This window comes from Myiozetetes cayanensis, unplaced genomic scaffold (assembly GCF_022539395.1).
Source record: "Myiozetetes cayanensis isolate MyiCay16 unplaced genomic scaffold, myiCay2020 scf15, whole genome shotgun sequence".
NCBI classification, from domain to species: Eukaryota; Metazoa; Chordata; class Aves; order Passeriformes; family Tyrannidae; genus Myiozetetes; species Myiozetetes cayanensis.
In genome coordinates this window covers 1,274,527-1,288,342 of record NW_026087159.1, presented here as the reverse complement: position 1 = coordinate 1,288,342, position 13,816 = coordinate 1,274,527, and the positions used below count along the sequence as shown (strand labels likewise).

At 40.1% G+C, this 13,816-nt stretch overlaps 1 protein-coding gene across 5 annotated transcripts in view; it reads right to left on the bottom strand.

Annotated features, from left to right (window-relative positions):
* Positions 1-13,816, bottom strand: part of DACH2 (dachshund family transcription factor 2) — a 243,779-nt gene that overhangs the window by 14,858 nt on the left and 215,105 nt on the right. For all 5 annotated transcript variants that reach the window (XM_050310301.1, XM_050310302.1, XM_050310305.1 and 2 more), the window contains exons 8-9: positions 946-1,091; positions 271-418 (exon numbers count right to left, since the gene is read on the bottom strand). In XM_050310301.1, coding sequence (XP_050166258.1) covers positions 271-418; positions 946-1,091 — 294 coding nt within the window. The remainder of the gene's footprint in view (positions 1-270; positions 419-945; positions 1,092-13,816) is intronic.

Below are 13,816 nucleotides of genomic sequence, written 5' to 3'. Positions count from 1 at the left end.
AACTGCTACAGTTTTCCTCCTCACAACCCACCAAAACTCTGCAGCCACTTGCCCTCCAGGAAATAATCCCTCAGTCACTGTTCTGTCTGCTCACAGAAAAGTGTGCTTCATTCTGGCTTTATTAAATTTAAATCTTTCATTAGCAGTGCTAGTCCACTGCTGCAGTGCTGGAGTGTGTCAGTTAACTGCGAGTCCTCGACAGCTCCGGCTGGAAATGCCAAAGGGTTACACATTTAATAGATAACTAAACTCCATTTTTCATTCACTCACCTCTGCTTTGCAGCTCAGCTGTGAGTTGCCTTTCCAAGCTCTCTCGTAGTTCTCGCTCCCTACAAAGCTCCATCTTTAACTCTTTCTTTTCCTGCTGTATCTGCTTTTCCTGGACTCTCGCATTGTCCACAGCCACTTTGAGCAGGCCCTAAAACACACACAAATGCAAGGTCTGAAAACACCATTTTGTTGCAGCGGTGACACAATTCCTCCATTTGTTTCTTTTACACCCTCTAGGAAAACAGAAAAATTAAAAGCAGGAACCTATAGACCTGGAGCACAACTGGGCATTTGAAGTAGCTAAAACATGAGGAATTTTGTGGCATGGAATCATTCAGTGTAAGTTTGGCTAATTCATCCTGCTGATGTGGTTTGTTACAAACACAGTGCCATGTCAGTGGTGACCCTGTTCGGCTGCAGGGGGAATACTCTGCAGGAATAATGAGACTGGTGAATTTTAATATGACTATTATTGCCAATTATTAAGTCAAATGGACAATGTATGAAACCCTTTCACAATCAATGATGTCAGGGAGAGGAAATCTAAGCATTATGTGAAATAAAAGAAATGAGAATTGCAGATACAAAATAGTTTCTAAAACTTTTTTCTAAGAGTGAAAAAGAAACACATGTTATCTATCACGCCACAGCCCGGCCCTGTAGAGAATAATTTACCTGAATGTTGGTTAATAGTGTTTCTACTGATGAAAGACCATCAGCAAAAAGAAATGGCGCCGGAAATCCAGGAGGCAAGGCCTGTCCAGCCAGTTGGACTTTATCTAAGGTTGGTTTCATTATTGGAATGGCAATTTGGACCTCTTCTGTAAAGACAGGTTTAAAAGCGACATCAGAAAGCATTGGAAATGTAGGTGAATGTAATTTCTAGAAACTGGCATTCTCTTTACCTGGAAGTAAATACAACTGCATTAGGAAATCGAACACTGTTTCAGTCTTTGGGCAGCTGGGATTGTTGCCAAGGTAAGTTTGTGAAATAATACAGAACAATAATCAATATAGTGAGACTGTAACACAGCTGTAATAGAGTAGACCATTATATCTCAAATTCTATAGAATTATACTACAGAATTATAACTGTATTACGCAGTTCATTAAACCTGAATGACCTTTCTTCATTCTATCATGTTTGCCATTCTGTGATGTGCTTTTTTTGTTGCTACAACCTTGGCAAAATTCTAATCAAGGCATGTATCACATCTCTTTACTCCTTTACCTTTACCCTTCCCATGCCCAGCAGTAAATAATCTCCACTGGGTCATCCATCCCCTCCTGCTCCGTGGTGTCAGTGCAGGTTCCTGAACAGGTACCTGGCTGCTGTCAGCCTTCCTAGGCACTGGCAGCAGCCAAAAATGCCTCGCTGAGTTCTTTCCAAGGCAGGCAGAGAGAGAGTCGGGTGGTAGTGAGGTCACGGGAGTGGCTTCTGCCTTCCCTGCACAGAACTGGTGCATCTCTTACAGAGTGTAAAACCAGGACCTGGCAGCTTTTTCTTCACCCCTTGTTTCAAATACATCGTGTTGGTATAGATCAAGCTGTGCTCAGACAGTAGAAATGTGTATCCAGAAAGAGACAGTAACATTAGCAATTATTTTTCAAAAATCCTCTAAATTTGGGGAAGAATCAGTACCATCACCTATGAACTCGCATTTTAGAATAGAATAATTTAACCATCTTTTAGGACAGCAAATGCATCTCCTTCTCTCAGATCCCTGTAAGTACTTCTTCCCACGTATTCAATTTAAACATAGAGTTAATTGCTGAAAACCACGAAATTAAAATCTAGCAGTCCCTAAAGCCAAACTCGGTACGTTTCTTTGACTCTGAAATGTTAAAAGAATATTTCTGTGTAATATTCCATGAAAATCCAGTCTATATATATTATGATCCTGCACTTGCAGAAATCATGATGAGTATCTCCTCAACAACTGCCTTTTAGTAAAGCTTGTGCCTACTGCACTGACCATGAGCTCACGATGCCAGTGCTTGCTCAGGGCAGCTGCACACCAGCCCTGATAGTTTCATCTGTCAAGTGTTTTAGTCATATTAAAGCCCAGATTTACAATTAGACTATATCATATTCAAAAGGTCTCCTTCTCCCACTCCTTTTATTTAAGGGAAAAACAACTCAGAAGGAATCTGACAACAATGAATTAATCCAAGGTGTCTCCCCAGCAGCACATTTCCTCGTGTAACGCACTCCAGGAGCTTCCATCGAGCAGCACTTCTTGCTGTGTGTCTAAAACACCCACCTGACAACAAACCAGGAGCATTAGTAGTTTTCAAGTATTCTTTGAAATCTCTGTATAGGGAGTATTTTGTTTTTGCTGTGTGAGTTCATTAAACAGAACATCTTCATAATGATTCTTCAGGACTAATAACAAAAGCCAGGAACGTCTACACATCCTCAGAGCAAACATCTTAGATGTAATTTAAATGATCCATTTAAAAAATCCCAACTCGGGTAACATGCTCAGACCACGGAGTTTGTGCTGATTCAGACACACCATTTCTCATATTTAAATATATCAGTGGCAGAGTCTTTAAAATAAACTGATTAGTTGTCGCATATGATGCAGCACAGAAATAACAGCTAAGCCATGGAGTCACAAAAAACTAAACAGAAGTGGCATTTGAAAAAGAAGGTAATACATGAAGTATGCATAAAAAACCAGGAGCTGCCTTAACACCTCTAGAAATCTCTACTATTTGGAGATGAAAGTAATAACATTAAATTGGCCGAAAGGAAAATTACTATTGACTGTGAAGACAGGTTGCATGGTCTATGGTTTGTAATGCTACTGTACAGCAGATTGAAGTTTCAAAATAGTATTACTCTTCTTTAAAGAGATAGACACAGCTAAATTAGGTGCTGCTTGCTGCAGTGAGGATCAAATGCAAAAAGAATCATATTTCATCAGACCTAGTCAACACCAGGAAAATAAATAGAAATATAAGAGGTATGCAGGCAATGATTCATTTTGATAATCTGGCCCAAGAGAGACACATAGAGACAGCACACAGATCTAAGCTTCTACCAAAAGACAAATAGGACACAGAGGGTGGGAATTGGGATGACAGTGTAGCAGAGGTCACATCGATTTTCAGCAGCAGTTTTCACACAGATGAGATAACCCTGGACTCTATTTGGCCCATTGTTCATATCCTACCTGTCCCAGAAGCAATAAATTTCCAAGTCCCAGAAAAAGGGCAGTAAAGAAGAAGGATTCTACTTATGACTTCTTATGATTAAGTTTTTGTGCTAACCAAACATGCTTTGCAGACCAAGGTCACATTGCATGTTAAAGTCTGTAATAGCTGAAACTAGAAGCAGCATATTATGTTTTAGCGTATATGGGTGGAAACTGTCAAACCATTCATCATTTTTTTTTTCTGATTGAAATCACACTCTGCAAAGATGAATGATAAGTGCATTAGAAATCTATTTCAATCTTGTAATAGGTCTTCACATCTGAACGGTGTCTACATCTCGCCCATACTCGGAATAAGTGCACAGTTAGGCAGGAATTTATTAGCTAGACCTGAGGAATCATAATTGGTAAAGCAATTAAAAACTGGCATGTGCTGGAAGCATTTCTTGGGGATTGTATCAAATGCATCTCTTTAATGGAAAAAAAAATAATGTTGATTTAAGGATTTTGGTTTTAAACACCACTAAAAATATGAATGCTAAAAGCTGCACTCACACACAGAATACAACAGAATAAGCAAGAAATAAAGCCAAGACAGCTACAGCCTAATCAAGGACACAAACAACCTTTCTGATTATTGAGGCAAAGTGGGAACTACTTTTATCGAGCCTGTTTGTTAAACCTGCCATGCTTTATAAAAGCATTCAGGAATCCATTTAGAGTGCAGTCCTTTTATTTTAATTTCTAGCTGACATCCAGATGAATAGACGAAGGCAAGAATTATATTGCAGAGCAGAGAAATACACAGTAAACACTAACAGTGAATGGAATATCATCCCGGGAAAGCACACAGAAATCTGCCAGCAAGTTTCTTGTTCTTAATTCAATATGCTGAAGTATTTCATCTTCTGTCTTCTGCCTAAGTTGCAGAAACAGGGATTGGCAAATGAAGCACCAGCCTAGAGACTGAACACAGCCCTGAGAACAGGAGGAACAAGAATCCTCTCCCTCCCGACAGTGCATGGCCCAAACCAACAGGCACTTTTATTTGCCAGCTGGTTTATTTTCTTTCACAAGGCATGTTTTTAAACCCATCAGTCACATACCTGAGACGCTCAACATGTCACGTCCGTCTCAAAACAAGGTAGAAATATTAAAGGTGCAATTTACACCAGTTAGATCACTGAGTTATTTCTTCACATACCCTTCAGAACCTTATCTACCTGGAGCTGTATAAGCATTATTCATCTCAAACAGCTCACAGGATATAACTTGTGCATTAAATACATATGTGGCATTTGGAGAAGACAGAAACAATTTATACAAATTTTACAGCTATTAATCTACTAGTTACTAACCAAGACATTTGATCTCAGCCTTCAGCCAGGGTTAAGAAGATGGTTTTGGACATAGATGGCAGCTGGGTTACTCCTTTTTCCTGGTTGTGGCATAAAATTTAGAAACCTAAGGACTAAAATGCTTTATTGCAATTATAATTCCTTGAGCTTCATACCTGAGTGATGGGGATTACATTTAATGCTCCATAGTTACAGAACAGCCTGGATACTCTAATGGACCTCTTTGACTTTTAATAAAATAAGGCAGAGGATCTGCAACATCAGCTGAGTTGTCTGTGTGACTCATCTCTGAAAGGTTCATATTTGAAATAGCATTATTTGCCCAAGTATCTTACAGAATCATCCAAACTGACATATCTATAGTGGCAAGAGGTCCCTTGACTTCCAGCTGTACATCTACTTCACATCAACAGTGATAGGCAGCAGCATCCAAAGATGGGTATTTTAACAGAATTAGGGCCCAAATTCTAAATTTTTTTCTGCAAAAAGCAGTTTTCCAGAAAAGAGAGACTTCTTATTTTGATTTTAAACCTTGGCAATGTCTGTATTCTTAACTAGAAACCAGTATATATTTTTCTTTTACAGCAAGGTCAGTACGAAACCCAGTAATCTAGAACGTTATTTGAAATATTTTGTATTTCTAAGTCTGCAAGGACAGGATTATCTGTCTTCCACGTCTTAATAACTCTGAAAATGCTCCATAACCCTCTGCCTGCCTTTTTCTCCCTCACTCATTGCTTCTCTGCCAGGTGCCGAGACTCCTGATCATCAGTGAGAAAAGAGATACCTCCTCTGAGCCCGGCACCAATCACACTTCGAAATTTACTGCTTTAACCTTGTGATTCAGGTGCCAAACTTAAAGTCACTGCTGTTTTTCTTAATTACAGTGCCTGAATGAAGAGGGTCAATGAATGCAATTGAGGAGTAGCTGATTAATCCAGTCACTAGCTTTAAGTCAGACTTCATTTTCAAGCGACCGATACAACTCAACAGCAGTTATTCACTGCTGAGCTCTGCCATAATAAGCCTTCACTTTAAGAGCAGTATCTAAGGATTATATATACATTTCCTATACACTGCTAGGCTGCCTTAAAATCTGTAGAAACTACCACAAAACAGTAACACCAGCTATGCTTCGCTTCACGGAATCTGTGTCCAAGCAGGTTCTACCTCTGTGCTCTGAAATCATGGATTTTGTCCTGAACAAGTGTTCAATGAAACTTTTTCACTGTTTTCAACACACTGGAAATATGTGTAGTCATAGAATTACTGAGGCTGGAAAAGACCTTTAAGATCGAGTACAATTGCTCCCCCAGCAATGCCAAGGCCACCACTAACCCATGTCCCCAAATGCCACATCCACAGGGCTTTTAAAAAGGGATGGGGACTCCACCACTGGCCTGGGCAGCTGTGCCAGGGCTGGACAGCCCTTTCCATTCAGAAATTTTCCTAATATGCAATCTAAACCACCCCTAGCAAACTTGACATGTTTCTTCTCCTCCTGTCCCTTGTTCCCTGGGAGCAGAGCCCGATCTCCCCCAGCTCCCCCATCCTGTCAGGGAGTTGCAGAGCCAGAAGGTCCCCCCTGAGCCTCCTTTTCTCCAGGCTGAGCCTCCCCAGCCACTCCTGCTGCTCCAGCCCCTTCCCAGCTCCACTCCCTTCCCTGCACACGTTCCAGCCCCTCAATGTCCTTCTTGTCTGGGGGTCCCAGAGCTGCCCCAGCACTGGGGGTGCCCCAGCAGAGCCAGCACAGGGACAGGCACTGGGTCTGTGACTATTCCTGATCCAAGCCAGGTGCCAGTGGCTTTTCCATAGACCTGTTCCCAGGAATGATGAGGGAGTGTTCTCCTGAAGGACGTCATAAAGCAGGCACTTGGTGTTTGAAGAGAGAAGGGGAAAAAAGCAGAGAAATGAGAATTTCACTAAAAAAGGTTGAAATTACGGTTTACAAATTGCCTTTATCTGTGCACTCTTTATCAAGAGGTGCATAATTATACAGCTTTGACATTTTCATCAGTGTACTCTCATTAATAACACAGAAAATTGTATCTATTTATAACTTCAACATATTTACAATATACTCTGATGTTCACGTGGCACTGGCAGTAAAAACACCTGAAAATATTTTATTAATTCAAGCCTTAAAAACAAGGACCTGAGTTAGAGGAGATACTTGGTTTATAATAATAAAAAATGAAATTAAGAAGTTCAGCAATTCACTGGCTTGACATGAGAACTGAAGTGCTTCTCTGCACATAATTTCAGTCTAAAGTTCAATGTGTATAGATTGAGAAAAACAAATACAACTGATGTCACCTGGTTAAATTCTGTTCATTAAAGAAAAGTGCTCCCATTAAGGCTCCTAATAAATGTATAAAGAGCCTTCAAAATGCTATATTTTATATTCATAACAATTATTTGCAGTTTGTCTATATTATTAGTATTATTATTATTGTCATTATCCCTGCCTTCTCCTACGAGCTGCTCCTCACACAGGTTTTGGTACTCTGGATTCCAAAATATTTGAAGTTGTTCTGTGCTTTAAGTTGCTTCTTACTCTATGGAGAAGCTTAAATACTATTGATCTGCATTTTCCATATGGCAATTTAAAGTAACTAGTTATGTTCAGCTAGTAATAGTACCTTGTCATTCCCCACAACCACAAGGATTATTTCTATGACAATAGAGTGAAGTGAAAACGTGAACTTTTCAATAAAAGGTTAGTAATCAAATTATTGTGGTGTGGAAGAAAAGAGAAAAATAAAACAAAATAAGCAAAATCCTCCTCATGGTCATTATCAGGAGATTATAAATTTTTCTCAGCTAACTCTCCTATTAACATTCACAAGGGTTTTTTTCCTGGTGATTTTTAAGCATCACTGTAGTCTGACTATTCTTCTATTGAGATTTTAAAGTGTCAGATGAGGATGGGTAGGAGGAACTTGCCAACAACAAAAAAAAAAGATTCTTCAATTTTCTTGGCGGATTCAGCTTTTCCCTATTAATGTTGAGATTATTTCTTCAACTATTTTGTTGCAAATATTTATGACTCCATATGGAACAACAGATGTTGAAGAGAAGGGATAGCAGAAAAGACTTCATTTTCAGCAATTACCCTGCTACTTGTTGTCATACTGTAGGTGTTCTTAGTGCATCTATTTTACATACCACCCTGTCCTTTCACACACTGCAAAAATGTCAGTTTGGATAATTAATGTAATAACTGTAGTCCAAATCATTTCCACAATATTCATTTATGAAAAAAAAATATAAATAGGATAACAGGAGGAAGAAATCAAGAAGGCAGGGGGAAGAGAGGAACTGCTTTAGCAGTTCTTCTGGGATAGCTGATCAGGAATCAGTTTACAAAGCTGTATTAGGTCCTTAATAAAAAATCTTTCCCTTTGAGACAGATTCCAGTGACTGCCACCAAGAAGAGAAACCATACATGAAACAGAAAAACAAAGCTATCCTAGAAGCAGTATAATCCTGTAGGATTATACACAGTCAACACCACATAGGGATGACAGGGATGTACTGATTTATGCCAGCACAGTAATTACGACACGACACTTACACAACATATGCTAATATAGTCATTATGACAAGATACTTAACCTCTTAATATATTTTAAGACAGTATCAAACTAGAATCAGTATTATTCCTGTTAAGCTCCATTTCTTAAAGTACATGCATAACCAGCAGTTAAACCTCCAAATATCTGAAGCAGGAAGAATACTCCATTTCTTGGATATTCCTTGATAATTATTCTTGCTTTATTAAGGTTTATTTTACAGCTGTGTAAAATAGGTTATAAAGGACAATTCTGCTATTATGTCCTCCCCTGCTTAGGCTTAATAAATATTATATTCCACACCATCCATTAAAGCCAAGCAGTGGAGAAAATAGGAGTGGTAGTAATCTCCTCCACAGATGTAAAATACCTTTAATAAAATAAGGGTGTATAACAGTCAAGAACAAATTACTGAGGTCTGCTTTAATAAAATAGTACCCTTAAAGCAATATTACTCTTAAGGCCCTGACATTCCCACTGGTGATGCAGTGTATCCTTTCAAAGCAGTGCAGCTTGTTAAAATGGCAAGATATCTTTTTGCAATAGAGTGTTTGTGTCCAGGCAGATACAAGGTTTGTATAGAATGCATCCAGGGAGCCATAAAACTGGTGGGAAACATATTTCTCCGTGGTATTTTAGTACTTTGAAAAATTCAATCACTGGGAAAAAATGTTTTGCTGTAAACATCTGAAGAGCATTATAAAAGCAATGGCTTCCCACAGCACCTGCTTAAATAATTTTAAGAGGGAGTGAGTATGTCTTTGCTCGTCTTCTAAAACTTGTAGAAAGCTGCTCCTATTAATTTCCCTGGTGCTGTCAGGCCAGGGCACTTTTAATCAGCAATAATTATGAGTGCAATTGGGGGATGTTCACCGGCAGGGCTTTTAGCACTGTAGAAATAAGACAACTTCCAAAACTGATCGTTAGGAGAAATATGATTAACAGGAAAATATACCCAGAGAGATGATCACCTGAGGAGTTTCCCTCTGAATGAATTATGAATTCTTCAGATGTCAATAAAGAAGGACTCTGCTTATATACCCCAGAATTCAGTTCAGTTACATGCTGATTTTATAAACCCTGATTATCAAGAAGCATGAGAAATCCATCCCTTTTTAATTCACCTGTTTTCCACAGGTGAGGAGCAGCTCTGTGCTGTAGCTGTGACCAGTACAATTCCTGACAGCCCTGTTCTGCACCTCCCCAGAAATCTTTAGCCTTGCTCCAGCTCCAGAGCCCTCCCACCTGCACAGAGCACATCCCTGGTCCCACCTGTGTGCCCAGCAGTCCCCAGTGCCACCAGTTAGATGGTGCCAGCACCTCCTGCAGGTGCTACAGCTTACAGAGCTGGGCCCTAACACAACCAAGCCTCTCCTGGGCCAAGAAACAGCCAGAATTTGGCTTATCCCTGCCGTCCTCCCCTCACCAACTAAGAGGGCAAGTGAGAGCCCCTCTGACAGAAATGCTGCCCTGGTGCATCGGTATTACCCCGCAGTGACAGAGGGATGAGACTCACATCCATCAGCGTTCCTGCAGCTCTCCGTGTGGAGCAGCATGTCCATGGCAACGTAGCACAACTCTTCGCCACCAAATAATTACATGATGCTCTGGGGAAAGACAAGTTTTCCTAGCACAGAGCCAATCTATCAACGGGGAAACCTCTCCTGACCCAAATGGCAGCTGCGATCGGGGTATAAATGGAAGCTAACCACCAAGTACTCCACATCCACCAGTTTGCAGCCTAATAACTGTGAAGTCTACTGCTGTCACTTGTCCTGAGCGCTTTTAAAAGATCAAATGCTGGGGAAAGGAAAGGAAGAGGAAAACTTTGTGCAGAAAGCAGCAGCTATCTCACATTAATCTGCCGTGTTCCTCCTCCAGATGAGCCCAAGCTCCAGGTGGCTGTGGGGAGGAGCTCTGAGCCCCTCAACCTCTGCAGTGACCACCTGGTCCACTAGTACAGTGCAGGGCTACAACTCCCAGCAGCTGGTCTGCATTCTTCCTCTCCTTTTTGCCCAAGACCTCAACCAGTGCCACCAACCTGGAACAGCAAAATTCATGCACTCATGCTCTGCTATGGAATGCACATAGCAAAGTCTGGCAGCAAAGCCCTGCTGCTTGGGCTAATTCCATTATAAATGAAATCAGGTAATGCACAAGAGCTGGAGAACTGAGCAGTGAAGATTTTTGTCCCTCACAGCCATGTGTAGGTACAATTCCATTCTTTCAGTGGTTGCAAACCAATCACTAGGAAAATTTTCAGAAATTTCAGAAACCTTTTGCCTCCAAATCACCAGAATTTATAGTAGACTTCAAGACAAACAAAAAACGCCAGTGCCATCATTACTAAATAAAACCTACTAAACAGATTTTTGGATAAATCCCTTGGATTTATATGCTTCTCAACTAAAACAAGATACAAAGCAAAACAAGTTACAGAGGAATCCAGTACTACTGATCCCTGGTGGATTCACAGATTTCAAACCAGCCCTGGATCTCACTGGTGGCTGAAAACTCCAACTTCATAGACTGCCACTTTCTGTGGCTTCTCAATTTGGCAGCTGATGCCTGGAGAGGTGGTGAAGGGCCACGGAGAGCTCTGCAGCTGGATCCCAAGGAAAAGGAGAGGGGAGGAGAACAACACCTTCTAAAGCATCCTGCCACTGCAAACACAGCAGCTGAAAAACCAGCCCTGACCAAAACCTTGCCATATTCAGTCAACAATAAAAAGCAAATAACTGGAAAGTATCAAACAGTCTGCACATTTTCTTCCAAAGGACAGGAATGAGGCTCTGCACTCCCTTAGTGCATCTGTCCTTCCAGGGGCACTCCCACCAGGCCAGCCAGGAGTAGGAACTTCCTGCTGTTAAGTCATATTATAAACTCCATAAGCATAAAATCCTTTACAAACGTTTAGGTTTTGATGACTGCTCCTGTGACGTACGGCTTTTAGCAAGCCAAGCATTTTCCTTTTCAAACTGCCTCACTCTCTCTGCCGGGCACATTATATTTTCACTTTGGCTTATTCTACCTCCTCGCTTTGAAACCCTGCATTACTTGAGAGAGTGGTTGACATCCCCATTCATGATAGTGCACAAAATGAAGCTTAATGAATCCCCAAAGCAATGTACTTCATGTGCTAAAATCAATGTACATTGCCTGCTACAGTATCTCCCTATGAAATGGAGGCATTTGCTCAGAAATTTCTATCTCAACAGGGTCTTTTCTCTTTTTGTAGCGTTTAGCTGCCTTTTGTCTGCTCTTGTCTCCCTCCAGTGTTGCTCAGATGGCAATCTTTTATTCCTTGTGCAAACTCATTTGGAAAATGCTGGATGGGCTACAGCTGTGTACTGCTACGTAAGGTCTAATCCATGTCAAGCAGTGCTTTATACGTGCTGAATAAACACAATGAAGCAATGTTTTAATTGATTATTAAAAAGGCAGGGTTCTAGGCTGAAAGTAGTATTTAAAATCAGATTTAATCAGCTAGTTTTGTACAATTCTGAAAGGTAGTGATGCTGTACATGCTGCCATTTGAGCCCTGAAGTTCTCACAAAGGTTCCTGCAACCCAGGGGGATGAAGCTATTCCTGTGAGGTTTAAATATGCAAGTCCATGGCTGATGGAAAACAAGCAGGGGGTCAAAATATTAATGAACATGAACCTTACCTGAGAAGGTGTTTTCCCATGTAGCTTCCATGAAATTAAATAAAATACTTGTTTTTCAAGAGTCTGTTCAGGTGCTGGGGAACCTGTGCAGCTCAGTTGTTCTCAAACAGTCAAATAAGTTTCTGTTTTATCCTCTGTAGGGTCTGGATTTACATGCTCTAGTAGTAAATACTGACTTGATTATCAACCTGCACTGCACCTGACAAAGGTATCTAACTTGGATGTGCCATCTAGAACCATAAAAGGTCTCTTTATATTATTTGTTTAAACTGACATCTATTAGACCGTGCAACTAAAATTTTTTCAAAGTCAGAAATAATAACAGTAATAAAGACAGGTAATTAATTGGTAAGCAAAACATTTGTGTATAAAAACCATTCCTCTGACCTTCCACAGGACACTGCACCTGGGGAATCACAGATTTTTGAAGGACTACTTGAAAGTTTGGGCGATGATTAATATGAAATTAAATCTACAGTCTAAATTTCTCTTTATTCCAATAAACATTCTCCATGGACTGTATTTCTCTGTGGCACCCCAGGAATTTATGAGAAAAATTCCACTGTGAAGCAACTAAGGTTTGGGTTTTTTTTCTTTTTCCTTCCAACAAAAATACCAACATTGTCCTGAAATTTAGGTTGTAAAAACTGGTAATGTCTATTAGGTGAAAAATCTTCATTAGCCTGAAGTACGTGAATTATCAATCAAATGACAAATAATTCTGGAGCAGCTGAAAATGGCAAACTGTTATAATTACAAATGATGTTTTGTGCAGGACTGTGTCTCAAGAATTGTTACAGGATGCTGTGGAAAAAAAAAATCATTTGTATCCACAGTCCAGAATAATATGGTCCATTACAATGATGTACTTCGGAGCAGAAATGTCATTTTTTATGTTTCACATTGTTTCTGTTCTCTCCACTGAATCTATATTTTGTTTTATTTTTTAAAAAGGATGAATTCACTTTAGAGAACTGACATATGAATAAAATATATGAATATTTTAGTTTTGCTTGCAAGTAACAGGAAAAAAACCCATGACATAAAACTCAAGCCCCAAGTTCCCCAGAACGCCTACTGAGAATAAATTCTATGTTTATTTGTATTTCATTTTCCTTGAACAACTGCCTTTCCCTGGGGTATTTATTAAAAGCATAAAAAGAATGAGCCAAATTCACTTCTCAATAACATCTATTCAGCATTGTTGAAGCTTGTAAAATTGCACTAGACTAGCCAAGGGGAAAATTTTACTCACTATTTAGTAAATATATATAATGTTTTTTCTGGTTGAGAAGATGTATTGTTTAATCTTTAAATTCTCTGCCTGCTCCTGCTTATCAAAGGAGAAAAAGCAGCTGTTTGGTTATGAATTCGTGACCTCACCCAGGGGTAGATGTGATGTACAGGCTCAGCTGTGGGTGACTTGGGGCAGTCCTACACGGAGCATTTCCCAGTGGATGGGCTGGAGACTCCAGCAAAGTTTCCATCGAGTCCCCTGCACAAAGAACTCGTCACATTTTCTTCTGTCTTATTTGCCTGAAGATTCCCATAAATAACCTTACTTGACCTACATTCTAAAATCCTCAGATGGAGGCAGTGTTAGTAGGGGAATGGTTTAAAGTGAGTTTGGCCATTGGGAAGGTCTGTTCTCCATGGGAGGCTGGAGGAGCATTTTTATAGCGCAGACAGTGCGTGACAGACACATCCACTTCTGCAGAAAGTAAATCAGCAAAATCCACAAAAATGGAACGAGAGAGAAGGTGCTGCTTGGGCTGTGACCA